The sequence below is a fragment of the Mesoplodon densirostris genome, chromosome 13, assembly GCF_025265405.1.
Source record: "Mesoplodon densirostris isolate mMesDen1 chromosome 13, mMesDen1 primary haplotype, whole genome shotgun sequence".
NCBI classification, from domain to species: domain Eukaryota; kingdom Metazoa; phylum Chordata; class Mammalia; order Artiodactyla; family Ziphiidae; genus Mesoplodon; species Mesoplodon densirostris.
The window spans coordinates 4,993,440-5,021,413 of NC_082673.1; the positions used below are offsets into that span (position 1 = coordinate 4,993,440).

Sequence of the window (27,974 nt, forward strand, 5' to 3'; positions counted from 1 at the left end):
AGGACATTTTCTGAGGAGAATTTTATCATTTGTAAAATGCTTATATACTTGTCAGAGATACTTCTTGAAATTTTCTCTAACAGAAAAACAAGTATTTAGCACATCCATCCGATTATAAACGAATAGCAAAAATTTAATACTTTTAATGGGACATCAAGATGGATTCTCAACCCATGGGCCCACTGAAATCTCAGCTACACTATTAAGCCTAGGACACCGGGCAAGTTTAACCTCAAAACCAGTTCCTACGTCTACAGTGGGAGTATTCGAGATGTAACGCATAAGCAGAGCCCAGCAGTTAAGCAGTGTCATCCACTACTGGGCCAACGGGGGCCTGAATAAACGGAACGTGACCTCTGCGACGTGCTTTTCGGACCGAAGGCTGATGTACATTTATGACGCTCATATCTATGTGCAAACTACACGTTAATGTAGCCTCCTACTGAACGACCTACGTACATTCAGTGAAAGGTAATTCCAAGGAGTTTATGTAAAACTCGTCTACAGGTGTAACTTAACGTTCATCTAAGCACTGGGATCGTTTCTCTTCTAATCTAAAATATCAAGGCACCGGCGTCTATAAAATTTATTAACACAGTTTCAAAAACATTTCGAAATTTGCCCAGTTTAAAAGGAGCCATGACCACCCGGCAGAGCCGGGGCTGGAAACCCAAGGTGTTACCTTCCCCGCGCTACTTGCCCTCTAGTGCGTCTGGCTCTTGACCACGGCTGTACACGCGAGAATCGCCCCCGAAACTTTTGACAGGACCCCGCATCTATCAAGTCGGGTCTTCCAGAGTAGAACGCGGACACGTGTTCCTGGGAAGGGCTCCCGCAGGTGGCCAGAGCTGTGCGTACTCACCACCAACGCAAGGTCTCACACGTTCTGCGGCTAATGCGGTTCAGCGCTCAAACAACGTCACGTGCAAACGGACTCAGGGGGCCCTGCAAGACGCACTGAGGAAGAGCAGAACCCAGGCTACCCACCTACTTCTAGTCACCCTGCTTCCAAGGTGGAATGCATTCCGGAGCACGAGTCCCGCCCTAAGGCCCGTCAGGGTCAGGAATGAGAGCCCACGAAGCCTAACGGCCGAGTATCATCAATTTATTAGAGCCGCTGGCTCAAGCGTCTGCAATGGTGACTTCCACCTCGACCCCGGGCTCAATGCTGATGGAAGTGATCTGCTTGACGATCTCGGAAGGGCTGTGCAGGTCAATGAGGCGCTTGTGGATCCTCATCTGGAAACGGTCCCAAGTCTTGGAACCTTCCCCGCAGGGGGTTTTCCTCGTCGTTATTCTCAGGGTCTGCAGCGGAACACAGAGGACACCAGGCACCCAGGCTGCGGGGGCGCCGCGCTCCGCAACCTCCCGGCGGGGCGCTCCCAACAGCAGGGCTGCGCGCTCGGCCCGAAGCCGCCCGGCGGCCCCCCGCGCCCCGGAGCGCCAAAGCTCTCACCTTGGTGGGCATCCGCACCGGCCCCTTCACCTTGAGATTCTTCTCCTTCGCGCCTCTTATCAGGTCGGCACACACTGCAAGCGGGGAAAGGCGTCTGGGCCCTCGCTCACGACAGGGGCGGCCTCAGCGGCCCGCAAGGCCGCCGGCTCAGAATAGCGTACGCGACTATCACCGCAACTCAACCCAGTAAGCATCTCCTCATCGCCAACGGCGGGGGGAGGGCGCGGTCCACGCCGAAGGGCCGTCCTTGCTCGGCCTCCTCGGGCGACGCGCCTCACCGCCGCGAGCCTCACAAGCCCAGCTCGCCGCTGCTCCCACCCGAGTCCGTCCCTCCCCCCGCCCCCGCCCCCGCCCCCGCCCCGGAGCCACCGCACTGACCCTTCTCCAGCGACTTCACGTTGCGGCTGGTGAGAGTGATCCTAATCCGGTGGATCGCCACCTCGGGCTCCACGGGAGTCTTTCCGGTGTCCTTAAAAGCCTGTTGTCCCACAGGTGAGAAAAAGCACCTCAGAGGCAGCCTATCACCTTCCGGGGACGAGCGCGCTCACCAGCCCCCTTCCCCGGATAAACGAGTCCCGTCTCCTCCCACCAGCCGGGCACCCCCCGCGCCCACCCCCCCCGAGACCCGACCGGGACGCCCCAGACTCACCATGGCTGCGGTGCGGCCTCCTGACCGACTTGTTCCTCCGCGAGAGCGAACAGCGGTGAGTCAGGAGCGGGGGCGGGATACCCGAAAATCCGCTGCAGCTGCTACCGCGTCTTCCTCCAAGAGGAACGTGTGCGGCCTGCCGGGCCCTTATATAGCCGCGCTCACGTCTGCATCCGGGTCCCGGGCGCCCCTCCACGCTGCCCCGGAAGAGGAATCGCCTGGCGGGCTCTAAGGCGGCGGCGCGAGCAGAGGGGCGGCCAGATGCGGCCGCGCGCGCCCCCTGTCGGCTCGGCGGAGTCAGAGCGCCGTCGGGTGCGGCGCCGCCGCGGTCCTCAGGGCACCTGGCGGGGATGATGGGGAGATTGCGGCCTGGCCTAAAACTCCACAAACTCCTCCGTCCTGGTGCGCAGGCCGCCGGCCTCTGCGGAGTCAAAACAACTCCTGTGCTTGTGGCCTCTACCCTGCAAAGCTTCTTCCCGTACAAACCGAATCACTCGTGCTCTAAACAAACGGGTAACTCTTCTGAGTTAACTCAGGTGGATATTATAGGGGAAATGACTGATAACCTGGGTCCATTTTTACTCTTTAAATTAGCCGTTATTTTTCATGGCCTGGAACATTCCTTCGCGGTATTTCATCTTCTGGCTCCCCAGACCGGCAGAAGCATGTGCCGTCTGTTTCTGAAAAGCACCTGAGCGTGGTTCTTTCCCTTCCCAGGACGCGAGGGCGAGCACGCCGGGCTGCCGCGACTACCCCGTGTTTGTCGTGCAACCCAGGCCCCGCCTGGAGACCCCGGCTCTCCACCTAATTCGAAAGCGTGTTATCTCCGGATAAAGTGATGTTGGATGAGACCCTTGAGGACCTCCCTAATACTCCCTAATACTAGGACAAAGTACAGTGGACAGCCCGAGAGCGGGCAGCTGACCTGGGTGGCCAGGAGAGATGAGGAGGACACATATTCTTAAAGATGACGGAGTGGTTACGTAGGACGAAATAGGTGAGTTGGGTTTTGATACGGGTAGAAGCAAGAGTAAATAACGTCGTGTTGTCTTACAGGTGAACCTGAGGGCGGAAGAGTTATTTGGTCAGCCCCACAGATCTGACCCCTCCAATTAGGGGCCTTTCTTGAGCCTTTCACTTCTGTTCCTTGGAGGGGAATTATACTTAAAACGTATATCAAATAATACCATTGGCTTACTTATTTGGTGATAATCAGGCACCGCTAATACCTGGCTTTCTTCGGCTCACAAAGAATATCTACTAGATTTTGCTTCCATTTAACAAATAACTTAAATGTCAGAATTCGGATATTTTCCAGTTCAGTTATTTTAAAATGTCATGCATTGGCTGTAAATACTTTATTAGTAGAATTTGCAGCAGAAAGTCCGAAAACCAGCATTCTTGTTTTACTAGTTGCAACCTAAATGAGACTTCAAAACTTAGGGCTTTCACGTGTTGGCGTGGCTACCAGCCACAAACAGACAAAAAATGCAGTTGCCCAAGCTCCCTGGGCGGTGATCAACCACCGTTGCATTAATACCGAGTACGAATCTTCAGAGAAAGCTTACTTGAGTAGCATTCAAGTTTTACCAGTGCTCAAAAGACAGCCAGAAATTCAATGGTGGAGTGCTTGAGGAGTACATTTGTGGGTTTTTTTCAATAACAAATCTGGTACATCTATTCTTAGGTTTCCTTGATTATAGAAAAAGAACTTCAGCATAGTAAAAGGCAAGATATGGCCCAGCATTTATGGGAAAAGTGATTGATGTGACTAGGTACTAAGGAAACAGCTGGTTGAGATATTAGACAAATGCAACGAAAAGCTCACTATTTTGAAGTTTATAAGATTTCGTTTCAAACATTTTGTCATATTTTCCTCTTGAAAGTTATCAGCTGCGGTAGTCCCCAGATTTCAATTAAAAGTGTAATATTCTAACATTAGATGTGAGATATTCATTGGAGAAAAATTAAAAATTAACAGTAAGCACAAAAGAAGAATAAAATACAGAATCCCACATTCAGAGATGGACCACCTGTTTACACTTTCAGATACATACATATCCCTTTAAAGTGTGAGCTTATACTGTATATACAGTTTGGTAAGCTTTATCCACAGAATATTTTGCACAATAAATATGCTTCTGCAACATTCCTTTTAATGACTGTACTGTATGGATGGGTCATTCATGATTTATTTAACTAGTTCTCTGTTTTTAAACACTTAAGGTGTTTTCCCCGCTTCACTCTTACAAACAGTACCATGAGGTACATGCTTCTAGACCGGGATTTCTCAGTCTCAGCACAGTTGACATTTGGGGACACATGAGTCTTTCCTACGCATTGTAGGATGTTTAGCGGTATCCTGGCCTCTGCCCACTAGGTGCCTGTACCAGGCCCTCCCCTTCAGTTGTGACAGACGTGTCCCTAGACATTGTCAAATATCCCCTGTGGGGCAAGACCACCCCCAGATGAGAACCACTGCTGTAGACACATCTTTCAACTCAGCCTTAATGCCTTAGATCAATGACTAGATACACTTATTCTTTGGTGGCTTCATCAAAGGATAAGCATATTTTAAATACTTTGGTATTAAGTAAATCGCCCTCTGGGAAGGTGACGCCCCAATAGATACTTCTTCCAGCAGTGCAATGAAGATTTCAGTGTGAATAACAGAATTAAATTTCTGTCTCATTTTAAAATTTAAAAATATTCTTAAAAATTTTTATTTAAGTATAGTTGATTTACAATGTTGTGTTAGTTTCTGCTGGACAGCAAAGTGATTCAGAATGTGTGTATTCTTTTTCATATTCTTTTCCACTATGGTTTATCACAGGATATTGATTATAGTTCCCTGTGCTCTACAGTAGGACCTTGTTGTTTATCCATCCTGCATATCATAGTTTGCATCTGCTCACCCCAAACTCCCAATCTTTTCCTTCCCCACTCCCCCTTCCCTTTGGGAACCACTCGTCTGTTTAAGAATTATTCTTCAGACCATTACAAAGTCTGCGTTTTCAATATCTGTATCCACATCCTTCCTTCACTAATTTTTGTAGTTCTTTGAAAAGTATTTTGTAAAGCCTTTTACTGCAGGTATTTGTGTCTTTCTGTGGACAGCCATCTACTGGTCTTTCGCTGCAATGACAGTGTCATCAAACTATTACACTTCCAAAAGGAAGTTAACAGCAGTTAAAAGTGACTCAATTCATGGTACCCATGTATATGTGTATGAAGAAAATGCTAAAGACAGATTGTCAGATGAGTCTGCTTAGACACTATTTTTTGGTATAATTTTTGATCTAAATAAAATTGATGGGAAAACTCATCAGTGTGAACTTTCAGAATAAAAGCCAGAAAGAAAAAGAATAAAAACTTTCTCTTGTGCCCACCCGTGCCGTATGCTGAGGGGGTGAAACGTAGAGGCAGTTTCTTGGCTTTCCTAGGGTTACAGGTGAGGATTAGAGCATAGGATAGTAGCCAGCACCATTGCAAATGGACTACCTGTGTTAACCTCAATCTCTTTCATCCTCGCATCAACCTTGGATCCATATTTTGTATCTATGAGGAAGCTGAGCTTAGGTGACAGGAAGGTCACAGGAAAAGCCAGTGTTTGAACCCCAGACCCTGCGTCTTGGCCACTATGCTAGACTATTTCTCAGTATATGTTAGGTCTAATCTTTATCACTAGTAACATTAGTATATCTGAGAGATTAAAATCCTATTATGTTAAATAAAATGAAATAGAAGGGCTTTATAGATTTCACTTTAGTTGGGATCAGAAATTTCACTGAGCTACTAATATGTGTTCATTTTAAGGTAGAATCCCCATTTAAAAAAATTTATTGGAGTATAGTTGATTTACAATGTTGTGTTAGTTTCAGGTGTACAGCAAAGTGAATCAGTTATACGTATACACGTATCCATGCTTTTTTAGCTTCTTTTCCCATATAGGCCATTACAGAGTATTGAGTAGAGTTCTCTGTGCTGTACAGTAGGTCCTTATTAGTTATCTGTTATATATATAGTAGTGTGTATATGTCAATCCCAATCTGCCAATTTATCCCTCCCCACCCTGTCCCTTGCTCTCCCCCTTGTAACTATAAGTTTGTTTTCTAGAGTTCTATCTGTGACTCTATTTCTGTTTTGTAAATAAGTTCATTTTTTTAGATTCCACATGTAAGTGATATCATATTATATTTGTCTTTCTCTGTCTGACTGACTTCACTCAGTATGATTAGGTCTAGGTCCATCCATGTTGCTGCAAATGGCATTATTTTGTTCTTTTTTATGGCTGAGTAGTATTCCATTGTATATATGTACCACATCTTCTTTATCCATAGAATCCCCATTTTTTAACTCTTTCAATCTGAGTTTGAAGTTCTGTAGACCCACAGTCAATGTAACTATTTGCTCAGTAACATTGCTCACTAAAGTGAGGACCAGGGACGCAGGAAGATCTTTTCACTGAGAATGATTCATATGCAGCATGCATCAGGGGTGGTACTTTTCAATCATATTTAACTGCCGAGCTCCCGGAATTCTCCGTAGGGGTGGAGCTGAATGTTCTGCCTTCTAGGCCTCCTAGTACTCTCCTCCCCACCCTGTAATCCTCCTATTCCCAGGCCTGCCAGCCTAGAGATTCTAAGGTTCCTTGAAATATACAACCTGAAGAATTACACATGCCATTTCCTAGCTTTCAGAGGTAAACTGCAGAGGATTTCCACGGCCACACTTTTTGATTCTGCTGTCATGCAGGGGAGCCAGGGCTATATTTATCTATCAGCCACTTTTTCCTGGACTTCTGCTTCCCATGTTATATAGAATTCGTACAATTTTTAGAAAAGATTTCTACCATATGCCATCCTTCGTGAGAAGTTCAGAGCCCCTGGTCTTCACCACACACGAATTCTGCCGCGCTGCTCCTGTGTGGTGGACACCCTCAAATGCGACCCCCCCATGCCTCCACCACCTGTGATTCCTGTGCTGGTGATTCACGCACTCTTCTTTTTTTTTTTTTTTTTTTTTGCTGTACGCGGGCCTCTCACTGCTGTGGCCTCTCCCGTTGTGGAGCACAGGTTCCGGACGCGCAAGCCCAGCGGCCATGGCTCGCGGGCCCAGCCGCTCCGCGGCATGTGGGATCCTTCCGGACCGGGGCACGAACCCGTGTCCCCTGCATCGGCAGGCGGACTCTCAACCACTGCGCCACCAGGGAAGCCCTCATGCACTCTTCTTGATTGAGGGAACCTCGGACTTGCTTCTAAAGATTAGAATTCAGGGAAAGCGCTGGGCTGTCACTTCCACGAATAGATTAACTGAGATGCTGACCCCTGCCCTGCTGCCTGGCCCCTCCCTTGCAGCTTTGGTGGAGTGGCTGTCACATGGAAGCTGTGGGATGGAGAGGCCCACGGGCAAGGAGCGAGGGCAGCCTGTGGCCCATGGCCAGCAAGGAACTGAGGCTCGTGGTGCACCAGCCCCAAAGAACTGAGATGCTACCGACAACCGTGGGCTTTGGGAGCTGATCTCTCCCTGGAGGAGCCCACACCTTGAGTGCAGCCTTCACAAGGGACCCTGAACGGCGGACCCTCCTGAGCCCTCCTGGATTCCTGACACACAGGAAACGAGGTCGTAATTGTGTGTTGTTTTTATCTGCACACTGTGCGGTAACTTTCTGTTCAGCAGTAGATATAACTATGACATTGTGAACACACGACATCTTTATACTCTGGTGAAATCAGATGAAAACGGCCATCGGGGGTCCCCAAAGGGCGACCTGACGCGATATGTGATTAGCCAGCTCTGAACTACTTTGCACACGTGGTCACAGGGGGTGTGGAATTACGAACTGGTGTGTAAGAGAGCCCTGTCCTCCAGGGTTCCTTCTTGTTGCCTTTGAGAAACGTTGCTTCCCTGCCAACAGCACGGTGGCTTCTCTTCCTCTTAATCCTGAGCTCAGAGCCGCCTGATGAGCTTGTCTCCAGTGGTGCCTCTGACATTGTCGGCTGAGGAGGTCACCGTAGAGGAGCTGCCGTACCTCCTTTCAGTTCCTTTAGAGCCGAATTCGTAATTGCAATTTGAGAGATCTTAATTCTCCACTGATACGTTCTTGTTCATTTGAAACCCACTTAAAGTAGCGACTTTTTTTCTTTCTGTCTTTTTTTTTTCTTCTTTTCTTAAGGCTATTCCTTTGGACAGACCGATGACAAGTACAATAGAATCTGTAATTAAAAAAACTCCTTACAAACGAAAGTCCAGGACCAGATGGCTTCACAGCCGAATTTTACCAAACATAGAGAGAAGAACTTATACCGGTCCTTCTCAAACTCTTCCAAAAGATTGAAGATGAGGGAACACTCCCAAAGACATTCTGTAAAGCTCCCATCACCCTGATACCAAAACCAGACAAAGACACCACCAACAAAGAAAATCACAGGCCAGGGCTACTCCTTACACAGATAATCACGGGCTGACTGCTGTGTCCCTGCCGAGTTCCAGACACTGGGAATACAGCGGGAAATGAGGCACTTCATTCCCGCCTCAGGCAACATGCATTTTAGCGGAAGAGACACAGGCCTTGCTGCAAAGCCAACCGGAATTTCAGACAGTAATCGCCTCTTTGAGGAAGACAACACAGGAGGAGTGGGTGGAGCACGGCTGTGGGGCAGCGGCTTCGGGGTTAGGGAGGGCGTCCGCGAGGGCGCATCAGTCCAGGCTCCTGGTTTCCAAGCTACTGAAACCACTTCTGCATCACGTTGGGAAGGTTAAAATGTAGTAGGAGAACGTGTAGCACGGCGGGAGAACCACCCCCGGAGAGCCCTCAACAGAAGAAATTCCCCAGGCGGGACCTGAGGCTGAGCCCCGGGCTGCAGCAGGGTCTCCTGCCCCCAGCTGCAAACAGGACGCTGTATCGAAGCCACTGCCTCAGACACCCTTGGAAGCTGATCTCTGTGCTGATGGAGACAGCTCTGTGAGAGACAAGTTCAGTCAGAGATGAGTGTTAGATCTCTAAAGCCACGTGTACCATAGATGTTAAAGCCCAAGGCGGAAGGACAAGCCAGTAATACTAAGGCTTTGTTTAAAATTGGGATACTCGGGGCCTCCCTGGTGGCGCAGTGGTTGAGAGTCCGCCTGCCGATGCAGGGGATACGGGTTCGTGCCCCGGTCTGGGAGGATCCCATATGCCGCGGAGCGGCTGGGCCCGTGAGCTATGGCCGCTGGGCCTGCGTGTCCGGAGCCTGTGCTCCGCAACGGGAGAGGCCACAACAGTGAGAGGCCCGCGTACGGCAAAAAAAAAAAAAAAAAAATTGGGATACTCTGTTTGTCATGGATTATTTTGCTTTTTAAAAAACATGGCATTGCGATATGGTTTTTCTCAGTTACTGAGCTTTTTGGGGTGAGCACGTCCCAAGGCCTCGCCCTGGTCCTAGCTCTGATGGCACATCTGAGAGAAGCAGAGGGAACACTGGACAGGGGCTGTGAGGGCGTGCGCAAGCCCACTTACTGGGTGTGCCACCTCGAGAGTGTCTTTTCATCTGCATGAGCCTCAGTCTTCTTGTTTGTGAAAGGAGGGTGTTGAACGTGGTGATCTTCCAGCTTTGAACGGCTCTTTCCTGGAAGCAAACAGATCCAAGGAGATACCTCCACCATCAACATACTGCCAGACACGCAAGATGGCTTTGGCCTCTCCTGTCTCTCCTTCCTGCTCCCCAGCACGGGAGGAGCTGGATTCAGAATCCACAGGGGAGGAGGCTTGAAATAGCAGATGAGGGTCCCCTCTTCCCATTTCAAGTCCTTTGACCCAGGGTGGCCATTCATCCGATTTGGCCAGAACAGCTTCAGTACATGACCAAGGTATTATTATTATTATTAGTGCCAACTTTCACTCAAGAGTGCCCCAATTTGGATTATAAATTTTATGGTCTCCTTACTCAAGCCCAAGTCTAACTGGTAACAGTAGAGGGGAAAGGTTAGAATTTGGATCAGTTTAGAGTTTTAAACTGAACAGGAATGAGTTTTAGTAACTTGAAGTTACCAGAAAGTCACAGACTCTTTTCTAGATTTGTATTAAGGGATGGGAAGAGATGATTTGAACAATACCATTGAAACCATTAGCTCGAAGATAAATTAAAACTTTTCCATGTTTATACCCCACTGGATTGGGACTCATCAAGAAACTGATTGCTAAGCAAGACCTTCCACATTCTGTGATTATTTTTTAAAAATTATCCCATGGTTTCTTTTGGTAATTTTATGATTTCCTTTTGGAATGAATTTAGAATATTATCACATGCCTTTTCAACAACTCAGCAGGTGTTCATATGATTTTTGTTTTTTGGTCTACTAATGTGGTGAATAGATGTCTTAATATTGAGCCTTTCTTGCATTCCTGGAATAACACTTTGCTCTTCACAAAGCATATTACAAATGAGATTGTAAGATCTGTGTGTGTGTGTGTGCATATTGATATACTGGTGCCAAAGAAACAAATTTGGAAGCTTTTCCTTCATGCCCTAGAAAAGTGTATGGAGTAGTGTGGTTATGGGTGCCTTAAAGAATATGTGTTGGCAGAATATGTGTTTTATTGAGAGGTAACGATAACCTTTAATTCTCTCTGTGGTAATTGATTTGCCTTGATCTCCCTTTCCTGGGGTCAGTTTTGGCAATTTATAATTTTCTAGAACAGTGATTCTCAAACTTTTTGGTATTAGGAACTCTTTATATGCTTAAAAATTATTGAAGACCCCAAAGAGCTTTTGTGGCTTCTATCTACTGATATTTGCTATAATAGAGACAAAAATTGGGAAATTTAAAAACATTCGCTTATTTAAAAATAATAACAGATTTATTAATTGCTAACATATTTTTATGAAAAATAAGGATATTTTCCACAACAAAAAAGTTTAGTGAGAAAAATGGCATTGTTTTTACATTTTTGCAAATCTCTTTAAGTCGGGCTTAATAGAGGAAGAAAACTCAATTTTCATACCTGCTTCTGCATTCCGTCTGTCACAATATGTTGTTTGGTTGAAGCACAGATATGTAGTTGGTAAAAGGAGGAGGATTTTAATAACCTTTTCAGATACTCGTGGATATTCTTTGATGCACTAAAACTGGATAAGTGGTAGTTTCTTAAAGATTAGTTACAATGGGAGTCTGAAACCATATCAGTGACTTTTCTGTACTCTCTTACATTAAAAAATATTGGTCTCTCTTGTACCTTGAATGGATCTTTTACCTTTACTCATGCATAATTTTGCAACATTGTGCATTGGTCATTTGGAAAATATTGATTCACTGACTTACAGACATCTAAATGTTGACATATTTCATTATATAATATTAAAAAATCATGTCTATTAGCATCATTACTTATCTTGTAAGAAAAGTTGTTACGTATTGGGACGCTGTGAAGTTCATGGTGGCAGATACAAGTTTTCCAAAGTTTTAATTTTTGCTTAAAGCCCCAATTTTTATCATTGATAATTGGTTACTCATTGTTTTCCTTGTTGATGGGCTCACTTCATTCATTCCCGAGGAAATGTCTGCCAGATACTCGTGTCTGAATAACCACTGTTTGTCTTTCAGTTCTTTGGGATCACATGGTAGTTCCTTTTTAAATTATCTGAGGAACCTCTATACTGTTTCAATACTCAATAGAGGCTGCATAATTTTACTGTTCCACCAATAGTGCACAAGCACTTCAATTTCTTCACATCCTTAACACTTGATATTTCGGGTTTTTTGGATAGTAGTCATCCTAATGGGTGTTAGGTGATATCTCATTTTGGTTTTGATTTGCATTTCTGTGATGATTAGTGATGCTGAGCATCTTTTCCTATGCTTTGTATATCTTCGCTGGTGGAAATGTCTATTTAATTCCTTTGCCATTTTAAATTCGAGGAGTTTAATGTTAGTCGTTGAATTGTAGGAGTTTATTGTATATTCTGGATGTTAACCCGTTATCAGGTATATGATTTGCAAATATTTTCTCGCATTCCCTAGGTTGCTTTTTCACTTTGTTTCCTTTCATGTGCAGATGTTTCTAAGTTTGATGTAGTCCCATTCATTCACTTTTGCTTTTGTAGCCTGTGCCTTTAGCGTCATATCCAAGAAATTATTGCCAAGTCCAATATCATGAAGGTTTTCTCCTAGGAATTTTATAGTTTTAGGTCTTATGTTTAGATCTTTAATCCATTATTTAAAATATTTATGTATTTAATTTATTTATTTGGTTGTGCTGGGTATTAGTTGCGGCATGTGAGATCTTCTTTGCCCCGTGCAGGCTCTTTGAGTTGCAGCATGTGGGCTCTTTTAGTTGCGGCATGCGGGATCTAGTTCCCTGACCAGGGATTGAACTCGGGTCCTCTGCATTGGGAGCGCAGATTCTTAACTACTGGACCACCAGGGAAGTCCCAAGATCTTTAATCCATTTTGAGTTAATTTTTGTGTATAGTATAAGATAAGGGTCCATTGTCATTCTTTTGCATGAGGATATCCAGTTTTCCCAGAACCATGTGTTCAAGAGACTGTCCTTTCCCCTTGAGTGGCCTTGGCACCCTTGTCAAAAATCGTTGGACCATATAAGCGAGGGTTTATTTCTGGGCTCTTTATTCTGTTCCATTGGTCTATGTGTCTGTCTTTATGCCAGTACTACGCTGTTTTGCTTACTGTGGCTTTGTAATATGTTTTGAAACAGGAAGTGTGAGGATTTCAAATTTGTTCTTTTCCAAAATTGTTTTGGTTATTAGGAGTCCCTTGAAATGCCATATGAATTTTAGGATGAACTTTTCTAGTTCTGAAAAATTGCTGTCTGGATTTTGATAGGGATTGTGTTGAATTTGTAGATCACTTTGAGTAGTATGGACATTCTTAGCAATATTAAAATCTTCCAATCCATGAACGTGAAATGTCTTTCCATTTATCTGTGTCTTCTTTAATTTCTTTCAGCAACGTTCTGTAGTTTTCAGCATACAAGTCTTCCACATCCTTGGCTAGATTTATTCCTAAGTATTTTATTCTTTTTGATGTATTATAAATGGAGTTTTCTTCATTTCCTTTTCACTGTTAATCTATAGAAATGCAAGTGATTTTTGTGACTATTCATTTTTAAATAAATGTTTATATTATAAAGAATTTTTAGAAATTGGAAAAAAAGAGAAGTTTAAAAAAGAAAGAACTAAAGGAGACATCCACAGTCTCCCAGACAGCCAGTCCCAGACAAACAAAACTTCGCTTTCAGTCTTTTTCTCTCTATGTTTTAAGAAAAACATGTTGATTTAAAAATGGTAATAATCAAACTGATACAAAGTTTTGGATTCTGCCCTGTTCAGTTAACAATGTAGTACAGGTATTTCTATGTTATTACCACCATCATAATATTTTGAATCAACTGTGTATTGTACTTTATTTAATCATTCTGGACATTTACCTTGTTTTGAATTTTTCTCCAGAATAAATGACCCTTAGTGAACATTCTGTTAATTAAAATGCTTATTTTGTAGTATTTTCTAAGATGGATTTCCAGAGACATAATTTTTGAGTCAGTGAATATAAATGCTTTTGAGAATCTTGACATACGTTGCCAAACTGCAGCTGCTTTCCAAAAAATTGTATTCTGTAGTGTCACCAGCAGTGTATGGAAGCTCCTGTTTTACCACAACTTCTTTAGCATTAAGAATTTTGTGCATGTATGTTCTTTTAAGACACCCTATTTTTAATTTGAAGTTCTTAGTACTTGTGAGATAACATTTTCCTCTTTTTCATATTTGTCCCCTATGTGTTTTCTTTATTGTGAATTGACTTTTCAAGATTTATTTTTCGATTTCTTTATTAGGGCATGATGATTTTTTTTTTTTTTTTTTTTTTTTTGCAGTACATGGGCCTCTCACTGTTGTGGCCTCTCCCGTTGCGGAGCACAGGCTCCGGACGCACATGGCTCAGCAGCCATGGCTCACGGGCCCAGCCGCTCCGCGGCATGTGGGATCTTCCCGGACTGGGGCACGAACCCGTGTCCCCTGCATCGGCAGGCGGACTCTCAACCACTGTGCCACCAGGGAAGCCTGATTTTTCATTTTTATTTGTAGGTGTTCTTTATAGACAGAACATTAACCTTTTTTTTTCAGTCACATTTTGGCTAAATATTTTTCTCAGCCCATTGTCCATATTTTATTTATTCGTATTTTAATATCCAGAAGTTATAATTTTTATATAATTAAATCTGGCAATCTCCTTTATACATTTTTTCACTGCTTCTATAAGAGCTTAGAAATCCCTTCCAGGGGCTTCCCTGGTGGCGCAGTGGTTAAGAATCTGCCTGCCGATGCAGGGGACATGGGTTCAAGCCCTGGTCCGGGAAGATCCTACATGCCGCGGGGCAACTAAGCCCGTGCGCCACAACTACTGAGCCTACGCTCTAGAGCCCACGAGCCACAACTACTGAGCCAGCGTGCCACAACTACTGAAGCCCACACGCCTAGAGCCCGTGCTCCGCAACAAGAGAAGCCACCGCAATGCGAAGCCCGTGTACCACAACGAAGAGTAGGCCCCGCTCACTGCAACTAGAGGAAGCCCGCATGCAGCAACGAAGACCCAATGCAGCCAAAAATAAATAAGTAAATAAATAAAAGTTAAAACCCCCAAACACTGCTTAAGGAAAACAGAAATGAAATCCCTTCCTCCTGCAAATTTGTATTAACTATTCAATTCTATTTTCTTCCAGTTTTACAGATGCTCTCTAATCCATCTGGAAATGATTTTGGTATGTGGTATGTAAAGTATTTATTTAAAAAAATATATAGTTTTAGTAAAACGGTTGGTGGTAGGCTAAAAGCTCCTTGAAAACAGGAAGCATGACTGATTCCCTCTTTGGTCTCCTCGACTTTCCCAGACAGAAGAGTCACCAAACCCAGCTACAGTCGGGAGAGATGGTCCCCCCACCTCCCCTCTGCTGGGAGACACTGGCTGTCTGTCCTCTGAGTGTCCTGACATCTCCGCAGGGGCTGCCCCCCACCAACACCTTCCACATTTGCAGGCAGGGCAAAGACTACCCCAGCAGTTAGCCAGCAGCTGTTCTGATTTCAGCTCTTCGTACACCCCTCCACCCTCTCCCCTGGCAGTATTTCCCGGAAGGCGCCTCCATAGAGCTTTCTCCTTCCGTCTCTAGGGTAGCCTAGGCTACTTTGCCCAGACATCCTCTTCAGGGTAAATTTCTTTTCCATTTGAACAGCTCCTCCACAGTTAAGGAGAAGCCATTATTTCCTGGTTACCTTTTTGTCTTTTTGATGGGGAGAGGCAGAGGGATTGTGGGAGGCAACCAACTAATAGTCCCAACTTCTTAGTGATCTCTTCCATGAAGTCTTTGAGCCTTTTTTCAAAGGAAGTACCAATGGGGGCTCCTACTACTCTCATGCGTGCCTGAAGTTGTGAGTTCCAACTACAGGTCTGACTCTGGGACCCTCATTAAAGAATTAGGAAAACAAACAAACAAACAAACAAAAACACCTCTTTAAAATTGGATTTTTATTGCTTAAGGAGGAATCTGCAAAATAAGGAGAGTGGGGAGAATGCAGATAAATGTAATCTAAAAGCTGTCCTCACATCCAATTAAAGCCAGTACTGGATAGAGGACCTGTTAGAAAATAGAAGAATAAACTGTTGAATGTCTCTCCATCATTTTCTCTCTTAACGCCCTAGTGGAGGGGCTGATAAGTACCAGAGTGCCCAGAATATGGACACCAAGAAAGCCAAAAGAGAAGATCCTAAACAATCCACTAATCGCATACTTAAGCCTGAATTTAATCGACTCTGTTGCAGAAACAAATTTGTCTTGGTAATTAATGGGTTATTCTAGCTCAAGTTACAGTAGCAGGAAATTCTGCAATAATTGTGGAAAGATACACTCCAGTAGACAGTGAATGATAGTCATGTGATCTACCCAGAGTAGACCAGTGTGACCCTTGTCACGACATTCATTTGAGAAAACAGGCTATTTTTCTGTCTTAAAAAAGATTCTTATTCTTCATATTGTGGCAGAATTGACATTTCTTAAGGACTTGAAGATTACTCAGCGTTTGACAAATGTTTGGTCAGACAGACTGAGGAGTGCGTTCTAATATGATTCACCATTCCTGAAAGGGGGAAAATCTACTTCCAGTTCTGAAGTCAGGGAAATTCTGTAACTTGACTCCTCTGTGAGGGGACTTGCTTCTGGCATTGCCTGCCTTTATTCTGTCAAGTATTTTCCTCCTTTCCCTTTACGTTGCTTCTGGCTGCACTCTATTATTCCATAGACCTTTAGGTTTTCCGTCTTTGTAATTTGATGCCCTATTCAGCGGTGTTCAGGAAGCTGTCCTGCCTTAGTTTAGTCCTTCTCAAAGGACTAAACTAAGCTTCTGCTTTCCTTAGCTGAATGGGTGGCTTGTTTTTTTTCTTTTAGGCTTTTGAAGGAGATTGTACTATTTTATTACTCTAGTACAAAGAAAGTATGGATTTCCCATAGTGAGTTGATGCACACGTATCAGAGTAATCAAAAGGAATATTTAGTTTAATCACTTTGATATTGTTTGTTTCTTAAGATTCTTTTCATAGAGAAAGCACATTAAAATATGTCCCTATCTCCACCTTCTCCGAAGACACAGCCACACACTCAATTTCTTCTTTATATTTTTTTAAATTTTGTTTTGATTTTCATCAGTTATACATGAATGTCAGTTGAAGAGTCAAATAATCGCACTAGAATTATTGCCCCCCCAAATCCCTCTAGGATGCCACACCAACTCTTAGAGTCTTGTAACCATGGTTAACTCTCTTTTTCTGTCAGTTTTGGTGTCTAAGTCTGCACCTCTAAATAGTGTGCTTATGCGGACACTTCTTGATTTTTTTTAGTTTTAGGTATTATTTAGTGATTTCTCTCTTTGGAAAATTAGGATTTAGTTTTTTCTCACTCCTATTCCTGTTACCTATAGTCATAATTCCCCTCCATTGAACCTTTCATCATTTTTATGTTATAGCTTTTGTTAGACCAACATACAACATTGCATTATTAGAGCTATACACGGCTATTTTAAACTGAATCATTTCTTACGCAGCATTTGCTTTTCTTGTGTTGCCCAACTTTTCATGTCCCCTAAAGTTAGTAAACTTTTTGTTTCATTTGCTTTGTTTTCTCCGTACTCATCATTAAGTTAAATGCAAACTCTCCTCAAATTGTGGAAATGTTCCTTCAGTCCATTCAAACACAGATATTCGTTTTATCGTCTTTGAGTCTTCGGACCTGCTCTAATCTGCACTAGTGCACAATTGACAGCTTGTCATCTTTACTCACCATCAGCCTTGGAGATTCCCTTTGTCTCTGTATTGTATTGATTTCCTGCATCCTGTGTTTTCTTCTTCTTTGGTTTATACTCTTGCTTTAGTGGAGTAAACCCTCAGGTAGTTTTCTGAGAAAGGGTGCATAGTAGTAAATTTTTGAGACCTTGCATGTCTGGAGAGGTCTTTAGTCAGGTTGTCCATTCAACTGATAGTTTGGCTGGGTATAGAATTCTAAGTTGGAAATGTTTTTCCCTCAGAATTTTATAAGTAGTAGCCTATATTATCTTTTAGAATCCTTATCTCTAGTATGTGATCTGGATTTTTAAAACAATTTCTGCAAGCTTTTAGGACTTTCTCATTGCCCCTACTGTTCTTATCGTGATATGTCTTCCTGTAGTGTGTTTTCATTCATTGTCTGGGAAATCAATATTACATCTTTTCAATCTGGAGAGTTTTGTTTCCTAAATTGTTGATACTTTTCTCCTATTTTCCATGTTTTCTCTTCCTGGAACTTCTAAAATTTGGATATTAGACTTCCCAGACTGAGCCTCCAATTGCCTTGTCTTGCTATTTTCAATATTTTACTTTTCTTCTACTTTCTGAGAAATTTATTTATATTTATGTGTCAATTTTTCTAATGAATTTTAACTTATATTTTTATTATAGCTTTAACTTCCAAGCACTCTTTACTGTTTTCTAGGTTAAAAAAAAATAGAACCTTGTTTTTTTCAAGCAGCCAATAGCTCCTTTTCTATGTCTCTAAGGATAGTTAAGATTTTCTTGATCTTCCTCTTTCATATTAAAGGCTTTTTTTATAAAAGAAATAAACCAAGCTGCCTGCTCCTATTTAACAGTGGGGCACTAAAAAGCTGACTGGTAACTGTGCACATGTGGATGTACCTTTAAGAATGAAAGCCTCACTGCTGCAGGGTATTCTGGCTGTTTTACTGGGGAATCTCCATTGTCAGTATCTTGAGGTCTAGTTTCTTGAACTATTCATATTTCCCTGCCTAGAGGGTATTAGCTTGGTTGCCAGATTCTGTGAACTTAAACAGCCAATGCTAAGACTTTGGGGTATACTGTGGTATAACTCAGGTGGCATCTCAGGTTCAGGAGAACCTGAGATGCTGGCTCAGGATTAAGCTTTCTAAGGCATATACTGAATTTACCAGCTTCCCAAATTTTGTTTCTGTAATTTTCTCTCTCATTCCCTTTGTCCTTGTGACTAAATGCTTTGAAAAATTTATGTGCTGTCACATATGAGGATATTAGGAGGGAGAAGAGAGAGAGAAATGAGTATTTTTGCCCTTCGTAATTCCCTGGACATTCCAACACTTTCCAAGCCCTTCGTAATTCCCTGGACATTCCAACACTTTCCAAGGCAATTTTGAATTTTGGAAATGTATTTAATATTATCAATAATGAAATTGGTATCCACACCATCTTAAATTAAATTGAGTTTTGCATGACCTCTTCAACTAGAATGTAATATCAACTCTTGGGTCTATACTTTTGCTTTCTCCTGCTGTGCCTGGCATGGTGCTGAGGATATACTGGATGATGAAATATATGCTTGCTGAATATGTGCATAAGCATTATCTTATAATCAGGTTTATGTGAAAGAAAGGATTAAGGACACTCTATAACTATCTCCTTTTATCAGCATTGGGCACCACATTATTTTTCTCAGATACCTTTTCTGTTTCCCTTTAAAAATCATCCCCAATGACACTATCCTAATATTTGTACCAAGTAATGCCCTCCCACAGCAGTTTTCTTGATTGACTTTTATGAATTAGATAAAATACATCGTTTAAACATTTGAAATAATGAAGCTAAGAGTAGGGTATTCCCTGACATCACCACCATCTTACGTGGCAGAGTGGAATGGTTAAGGACATGGGTTCTGGCCCAATCACTTAGCTGTGTGACCCCGGGCAAGTTCTTAACCTCTCTGTGCTTTTCTCCTCAAATTTAAAAAGAAAATAATAATAATAGTAAATATGGGCTTCCCTGGTGGCGCAGTGGTTGAGAGTCCTCCTGCTGATGCAGGGGACATGAGTTCGTGCCCCGGTCTGGGAAGATCCCACATGCCGTGGAGCGGCTGGGCCCGTGAGCCATGGCTGCTGAGCCTGCACATCTGGAGCCTGTGCTCCACAGCAGGAGAGGCCACAACAGTGAGAGGCCTGCATACCACAAAAGAAAAAAAAATAATAGTAAATATGATAGGGTAGTTGTGAGGATTTAATTTGATATATACATAAAATACTTTACAGTTCCTGGTACATAATACTCAATAAATTTTAGCTCTGATGATGATGACTTTTCTGAGCAGCAAAGATAGTAATTGCAAGAGTGATGAGAGCTGTGAAGGAGACAGAGAGTGAAATCTGGATGTTCATCAGATGGATGCAACTTAACCTGCACACATTTTAGTCTTTTTCCTTCAAAGGCCACAGCCCAGTCAGCTACTCTCTGCTTCGAACCTGAGAAAGAAATGATAGATAGAAATGAATTTCCCCACACAGTGAAAAGCATGTTTACCATGATTTAGTTGGCCCGAGGAAAGCTGGCTGAAGGTAATGACAGGGCTTTTATGTACATGAGAGGGGAGCTATTGGAAGAGAGGATTCAAGGTGGTTTAAGGAACACTTGTGCAGATTGAGGTTTGACTTCATTTAAAAATATTTGTTACTGTTGAATTCTATTATTTTTGAATAGGCAATACATTCATAGGGTTCAAACATCAAATTAATATAGAAGATATGAAGCGTAAACTCTCAAGAATATTCCCATCTCACCCACCTCATTTCCTACCGATAACCACTTTTTTTTTTTTTTTTTTTTTTGCGGTACGTGGGCCTCTCACTGCTGTGGCCTCTCCCGTTGCGGAGCACAGGCTCCGGACACGCAGCTTCAGCGGACATGGCTCACGGGCCCAGCCACTCCGCGGCACGTGGGATCCTCCCGGACCAGGGCATGAACCCGCGTCCTCTGCATCGGCAGGCGGACTCTCAACCACTGCGCCACCAGGGAAGCCCCCGATAACCACTTTTATTTCATTTTTGTTTTTCCTTCTAAAGTTCTTATGCTAATACAAACAAATATGAACATGTATTCTTATTTTCCTTCTTTCTTTCACGAAAGGAAGCATAGTGTGGCATACTCATTTTCCTTCATCACTGTCTTACACGTTGCTTTTAATTTTAAAGATACATTACGCAGCTTTTTCCATAACAGTAAAAACCTTATTTATTCTCTGTGTTCATGTGCACTGTGTTTTATTATATGGACGTCTTGTCATCTAACCAGTTCTGATTGATGGAGACTTGACTTGCTTTCAATCTTTTGCTGCTACAACAATGCTGCAGTGAATGAACGTGTGCATATACCCATGAGTATATCAACAGGACAAATTTCCAGAAGTAGAATTACTGGATCACAGGATAAATGATTTTGTAATTTAAATAGATGTAACCAAATTACTTTCCATAAAGTTTATAGCAACTTGTACTCCCATTAGCAATATCTGTGAGGGCCTAATTCCCCATGTCTCACCAATTATACCTGTCAAACTTTTAGAGTTTGGTGATGTTTTCATTTTCCGTAATGGATAATAGTATCTCTAACTAGTAGTTCTCATCTATTTAAGGATTATTCATGTTTCTGTTTCTGTGAACTCATTGTTTGTGCTTTATCTTTTCCTTATCAAATTCTAAGAGCTCTTTTTATATTAGGGAGATTTGCTTTTTGCTATGATTTGAAGTGCAAATAGTTTTCCCCTAGTTTATCGTTTCTCTTTGACCTTATTCATACTGTTAATTTTTCTCCATGCAGATATATTCCCTCTTTTTGTAGTTGAGACTATCAATTGTTTCTTTTATGACTTTGGAAAGATTTTCCCACTCTAATGTTAAAAAGAAATTTCCACTTTTCTTCTGGTACTTCCCATGACTTCATTTTTACACTTAAATCTTTGACCTATTGAGAACTTATCCTAGTGTATGTTGTGAGATCTAATTTTGGCTCCAGTTGGCCACACAGGTGTCCCAACATAATGCCATTGAAAGGTTCATCTTTTCTCCACTGTCTTTCTTATATACTAATTCCCATATTTGAGTGTTTGAGTCTTTTTTCTGAATATTCTATTCTGTTTCAATGGCCTGTGTATTTATTTCTATTACTTAATTTTTTTTTTTTTTTTTTTTTTGCGGTATGCGGGCCTCTCACTGTTGTGGCCTCCCCCGTTGCGGAGCACAGGCTCCGGACGCGCAGGCTCCGGACGCGCAGGCTCAGCGGCCATGGCTCACGGGCCCAGCCGCTCCGCGGCATATGGGATCCTCCCAGACCGGGGCACGAACCCGTATCCCCTGCATCGGCAGGCGGACTCTCAACCACTTGCGCCACCAGGGAGGCCCCATTACTTAATTTTTATACTACATATATATACTACATATCAATATCTGATAGAGTTATGCTCCTTTGTTGCTCACCTCTTTCTGAATTTTTCTGGCTCTGTTTCTTTATTTTCCATATAAATTTTAGAGTCAGTTTGTCTGGTTTCCAATTAGAGGTATATTTTACATATACATATGTATTTTTACATATATATGAAATTGGATTTTTTTTGTTCTTTTCCTAACTTTGACTCATATGCTTAATTCATTTGTTTTTATTGTTTCTTTTTTCAGTTTTACTCGAGACTACACATTTTCTTTGACTTTGTTCTCCCATGGGTTCCAATATAAGTGTTTTCATTATTGTTGCTCTGGAGAGGACCTGCAGCTCTGATTTGCATTTCATTTTGACACACAGTTACTTAAGAGTTTAAAATTTCCAGAAAAAGGATCTTCTTCTTTTCTTATTTTGTTAAAAGATTAATTTTATTTCTGTCTACTGTTTTTAGGTTTTGAAATTTGAGGTTTTGTTCATGGTATAGGTCAGTTTTTGATGGGTGCTTGAAAAGAAGCTATAATTATCTTTGTAGGGTCTTGAATGTCACATGTATCCTGTTGATTTTGTAACAATCACATGTATCCTATGATTTGGTCAGTCTTCTGTGTCATCCCTTATTTCATGCCCATCTAATCTGTTTTGGACAGAATGAAGTAAACTAGTCTCCTACGAACAGTGTTTCGATTTGCCCTTACACTGCTTGTTATTTCTAGTCTTTGAAAATTGTTACTATGGTATTTGGTTCACAGTTATTCCTTTTATGTCTTTATTGTGAATTGTATTCTTTCACATTATTAACTCTCCTTCTTTGGCTTCAATTCCATTTCATCTTAGGATAAAATTGTGGCTCCTACTTTTGGAGTAAAAGGAGTCTATCTCACAGCACAGAGCTTTTCTTTTAATAGGTGAGGTAAGCCATTTACAGTTAATGAAATGGCAGGTTTGATCTTAACTCTGACATTTTGTAATATTTTGTGTTTATGGTTTATAGTGTTGTCTTTCAGTCTGTGTTTGGTTCTTTTGCCTTTTGTTTTGGTACTTCTGCTTTTGAGGAAGCATGTTTGTTGTATTTTTGTTCTGTTATTTCCCTGTCTGTAATGTCCTCAGTCTTAGACCATCTCTGCGGGCTTACTTGTATGGACAGTGACAACATTGATAACTTGTGTCCGTTTCCGTCTCCCCTCCTCCACCCCAATTTAAGTCAGTGGTATTTTTAATACTTATCTTTGTACTGTTAAATATGCTTTTACCTCTGACTTGATTTGTCTACTTTAGATAATTTCCTGTGACTCTTAGCAATTCCAAATGCACAGTCCATGGGCTTATTCTACGTCCCATCTGGGTAGTCTTCCTACACCTCAAAGACCTCCTTTCTCTGCAACCACAAAGACCATATTTGTTTCCTTGAAAAATGGCCTTTTTGTGGGTTTCTCCAGGCAGCCACACCTTTTTCTCCCTCTAAGCAAACTGGGCTCAGGAGGCTTCTGTGCCTGTCTCATGCCTCCTGCCCCACACCTGGTGACCCTCTCATTTTGCTACATGTTTCCGAGTTCTGCCGTGGCTAGACCCTCCTCAGCACTCTTTGTTCCTTCTTTCCCTCCCAACTCTCGTAAGCTCAGCTCCATTTGATCTCAGGAGTTTCATCCCCAACTTTTGCACTCCACGTGGCCATCTGCTCTTCAGAGAATCTACTTTGCCACGTCTTTTTGGGATCTGCCACTGATAGGTCCCTGGGTCCTCCCCTGAGCTACCCGCATGGCTCCCTGAATTCTTTCCCTACAGGGTCTCTCCAGTCATTAGGCATCACTACTGACATTTGGAATCTGTACATTTTCTGCATCTCCTAGTGTCCCTGACTATGTGGTTTACAAGGTCCCTTCCCTTGTTCTCTTTGTCACTCTGAATGGTTCCCAGGAGAAGGGAAGATATTTGAGTCTAAGCTTTGGCCATGTTCATTCAGGGAAGTGAATTCTGGACTTTAATGTTTTTAGTGGGAACCTTCTATAGCTGTCAGTCTGGAATGAGGTATTCAGCATAGTTAGAATCTTCTTTTAACGTACCTGGTAGAACAAACTGATCCACTGTGGGGTGTTTTTTTTTTTTTGATCCATTGTATTTTAAACTTGCCAACATGAACTCCTGTTGCTACAGTACACAGAGGGAAGCATTTGTTGGTGTTGGTCTATGGCTGGTTTGTCCCCAGCTTCATGGACAGAGCTGGCAGCCCTGTACCAATATTAGACACAGTCATGACAGCTCCCTTTTGCTTCCCTCAAGAACAGTTCTAAATCATGACCTCACTCTGTAGAGCCTCTACCCTGAATCACGCTTAACGGAAAAAAAAAATAGAAGTCCACAGATGAGAGCTTCCCCAGTCCCCTTCTGCCTGCTTAAAATCTTACCTGTGATAGCAGTTGTCCTGCCCTCTTTTGCTCACATCCAGGAGGAGATGCTTTCTCTCCAAGGCTACAGTCTCTTTCCCTGGGCATTCCTTTTCATTTCTTCTACAAGTTCTTAAACTTCATCAGTTACCTGTCTCCTCTTGCTTCTTTCACAGATAAATTCACTGCCTTTATCCTAAAAGTAACCTAAACCAAATCAACAATTTCAAAACATTTCTGTGTACCTTAGCCTTTTAGAGGTTTCTGCGTCCCTCTTCTCCTTAACAGCCCAAACACAGCTTCTACATCAAGCCCTTGCTGAAAGTGCTGTCGCCCAGTGGAAGTCAGCTTTGTCCTAATGACAAGGTCCAGGCACCTCATTCTTTTAAACACATGTACCAGCAGCCATGGCCTTGATTTCTCGGATGGGCAGTCTGGTTCTCCTTGTCTGCTCTCCTCCATCCCCATGTTAAATTTTACTGTTCCTCGGGGTCATCATTTCTTCTCACATCATATAATCTTTCTTTGTTGTGTCATCTACTTTTGTGTCCAAATAACAGGAAAAGGGACCCAGCTTAGAAGTATTTTAGCGAAATGTTTCTACTCATGGAATGTACAAGTGCAAAATATCCCAAGAACTCATTTAAAACATTATTCCTTTAAAAATAAATGTATCTCAATTTGTAAATTGTTATGTGTGAAGGTCATTACAAACAAGTCACTGTTTTGCGGGGGAGGAGGAGGGAAAAATCTTTTTTAAAAAAAGTTTTTACTTATTTGGTATGGGAGCAAGTAAACTGTTAATAGTTTAAATTTAGGTATGGAGCATATTATTCGAACTTATAGAAAATTTTGGCATTTTCCAATTCAGTTCTGTTTTGGACAAAGTGGTTTTTATCAATAACAGATTTGAATAAGTGCAACACTATGGGACTGTTGAAGTATCTGTAAAGGGATAAGGTTAGGTCCTAAGTACCACCAGGACTACTAGACTTGTAGCTCTGCTGTTGTCTCAGAAAAAGCATTTGAGGCAAAAGGAGTTTTTAGGAACTTTATTTTCTAAAAATCCATCCTACCTATATGATTTTTTGTACATCTTAACTTTGTTAAAAATGAATAGAAACAAAGACAAAGGCTTATCTGGATGCGGGTTTAGAGTCAGCCCAGTTCAGCTTTTAAAGCACGAAGGTCCACCAGCAGGAGTTCTGCGCTTGGCCGCTGAGAAGCCCTGGCCCTCCAGCAGCGCTGGATGACGTCCTCCAGCTTCTTCCCGGGGCTGGAAGCAGTGAACACGGCCGCCGAGAGGGCCGGGCGAAGGTCGTAGGCCACCACGGCGTAGAGCACGTGCTGGCGCTCCCCCGAGTAGGGCGCCTCCCGGGTGGCCATCTGCCAGAGCGTGATGGCGAAGGAATAGATGTCCGCTCGGGGCGTGACGGGCTCTCCTTTCAGGAGCTCCGGCGCCCGGTGGGTGTAGGTGCCGCCCAGGTGGTGAGGGGCCCGCAAGCACAGCACATCTTCCAGCCTCGCGGAGCAGCCGAAGTCACCGATTTTGCAGACGTCCTGCTCGCTGATCAGAATGTTGGCCGGCTTGAGGTCCAAGTGCACGATGCTCTGTGAGTGGAGGAAGAGCAGGCCGCTGACCACATCCAGGGAGTACTTGAGACACTTCTCCAGACCCAGCTGCTCCCCGGCGCCGCAGGCAGGCCCGCGGTCCTCGGGGCAGCCGGTGGCGCCGTAGATGACCTGGTGCAGAGTGACGTCGCCCCCGAACTCCATGATGATGGTCCCCAGGCTGTCGAAGCCCGCGGGCGCGCGCGTGCTGGCCGCCACCACGCGCACTATGTTGGCGTGGCGGAGCCGAGCGACGTTGAGCTCGGCCCAGAAGCTGCGCCGGGAGGCCAGCCGGTTCTTGGTGCGGTTGCTCACCTGCTTGATGGCCACGGGCACGCCGTGGTAGGTGGCCTTGTACACGGAGCCGAAGCCGCCGGCTCCCAGCCTGCGCAGCAGGCGCACCTGCTCCCAGTCGATGGAGCACCAGGCCAGCCGGCGCGGGAGGCGGGGGGCCCGGGGCGGGGTGCCCCCCGCCAAGAGCCTGCCTGCCGGCCCCGGGAGCTCGCAGGGGCTGCTGCAGGGCCGCGAGTCCCCCGACGGGGACAGGTCGCCCGGCAGGTGAGGGCGCCGCGGGAGAGGCGAGGGCATCCCTCCGGCCGCGTGGACCCCGCCGGGGCGCAGGTGAGCGGGCAGGGCAGAGGAGACCCCGCGTGCCTGCAGGCGTCGCTGGCTGCCGCCGCCCCTGCTCCACCCCAGCGTTTGTCTCCTCTGCCTTCGTCTTCCCCAAATGAGCCCCATGTGTGCTGGTACTCAGCGAGGGGTTTTATCAGATGGGGAAACGGTCTGAAGGAAGCACGACAATCCCATTCAGATGAAAGCATTTCCCTTCAACGCTTAAAGTGCATTAGTATAAAAAGAAGCCCCGGAGAAGGGTGCACCGGATAAACCGCCCCGAGCGGCCCCAGGCCCCACCCCTCTTTCACACAATTTCTTTAATTATTATAAAGCAGGCTTCTTCTCCCCAAGTCTCATCCGCTGAGCATCATCAGTCCTCAGACTAAAGAGACCACAACAGTGCAATGAAATGTTTTCACACTTTGCAGGCTATAATGATTGTCAGTTTATTCTCCAGCTGCATTAAATCACTTCCAGCAGTTATCGGCAGGAAGAATTGAAACACGAACAGCTGACATTTGTTGAACCGATTACAGGGAAAATTAGATGCAACGTTCCTATAGGGATGAAAAATGATAACCTGAAAGTAATCGATCCAAACAGAATCACTGATACAGGTCAAAACACAAGCCCCCTAAGTTCATCGGAGAAAGGAAAATGCAGCTTACGTAGCAAATTAGCAAAGACTTTTTTTTTTTCCACATCTTTATTGGAGTATAAATCCTTTACAATGTTGTGTTAGTTTCCGCTATACAACAAAGTGAATCAGCTATATTCTTAGCAACCTATCAGCTCCCTAGCAATCCTTCAGGTCCACCCAGCCAGCTCACTTGCAGAAGAGATTCTAGGCTTCTCAACAAATGACTTACAGAAGTTTTGAAGCAGTTTTGAAGGTAGAGGAGGAAAAAGCACAAAAATGATTCAGAGCCGTGACCAGAGCTTCAAATAATAACAAATACGAGAGAATCCCAGGAGAGGAAAAATCCGAAGAAATAAAAGCGGCACAGAATCATATAATGTGCCTCCCTATTATGTGGAAAACCAGATGTTGAAATTAAATCCAGGGTCGTGCTGTCCAGCCGTAAGTTCTTCCGTTCTAATTTTTATAATAAAAAAACAATTTTCATTCCATACCTTTGGAACAAAGACTGACAATGTTACCCTGTTCGAGAAAAAAAACAGGAAAATGAAAGATCTACCTTTTGAAAAATCAAATGGTAAAGTTCTGTTCTGACTTACTGCACTTAGAGCATGTAGGTGATGTGTAACCACATTTTTCTAATGATAGGTCTATGCTTCTGAAGTATATTTGTTCCTAGAAGATGTTAATAAACACAGTCCATTTACATAAGCCATTGAAAGTCCTTTGAGCCCTAAGATAAGATTTCTGTTCTATCAATATATTACCCCTCTGACTTAGCATGTGTTATCACATATAATATTCAACCTGTTTGAGCCTCACCCTTTTTACTTAAGAAATTAGGATAATTATTAAAGTAAA

At 43.4% G+C, this 27,974-nt stretch overlaps 2 protein-coding genes and 1 non-coding gene across 3 annotated transcripts; all 3 read right to left on the reverse strand.

Annotated features, from left to right (window-relative positions):
- Positions 1-1,089: 1,089 nt before the first annotated feature.
- On the reverse strand, positions 1,090-2,241 carry RPS20 (ribosomal protein S20). The gene is made up of 4 exons (XM_060116261.1): positions 2,106-2,241; positions 1,835-1,934; positions 1,457-1,530; positions 1,090-1,305 (listed from the first exon to the last, which is right to left on the reverse strand). Exons 1-4 carry the CDS (start codon positions 2,106-2,108, stop codon positions 1,123-1,125), a joined length of 360 nt encoding a protein of 119 aa, XP_059972244.1. The 5' UTR covers positions 2,109-2,241; the 3' UTR covers positions 1,090-1,122.
- LOC132501139 (small nucleolar RNA U54) lies at positions 1,597-1,663 on the reverse strand. The gene has a single exon (XR_009534171.1). It is a non-coding gene; the product is annotated as a small nucleolar RNA U54 (small nucleolar RNA).
- A 23,164-nt stretch (positions 2,242-25,405) lies between the features above and the next one.
- Positions 25,406-26,446, reverse strand: MOS (MOS proto-oncogene, serine/threonine kinase). The gene has a single exon (XM_060116492.1). The coding sequence runs from the start codon at positions 26,444-26,446 to the stop codon at positions 25,406-25,408; it is 1,041 nt and encodes a 346-aa protein (XP_059972475.1).
- Between the last annotated feature and the right edge of the window lie 1,528 nt (positions 26,447-27,974).

What these genes read in the sequence shown, in the direction of transcription:
- RPS20 (XM_060116261.1), bottom strand. An exon ending in CGTGAAGTCGCTGGAGAAGG is followed by an intron (nt 1,531 to 1,834) that starts GTCAGTGCGGTG and finishes CCCCGCTTGCAG; the next exon opens with TGTGTGCCGACCTGATAAGA. An exon ending in CGGTGCGGATGCCCACCAAG is followed by an intron (nt 1,306 to 1,456) that starts GTGAGAGCTTTG and finishes GTTCCGCTGCAG; the next exon opens with ACCCTGAGAATAACGACGAG.
- MOS (XM_060116492.1), bottom strand. Translation starts at nt 26,446, where the DNA reads ATGCCCTCGCCTCTCCCGCGGCGCCCTCACCTGCCGGGCGACCTGTCC.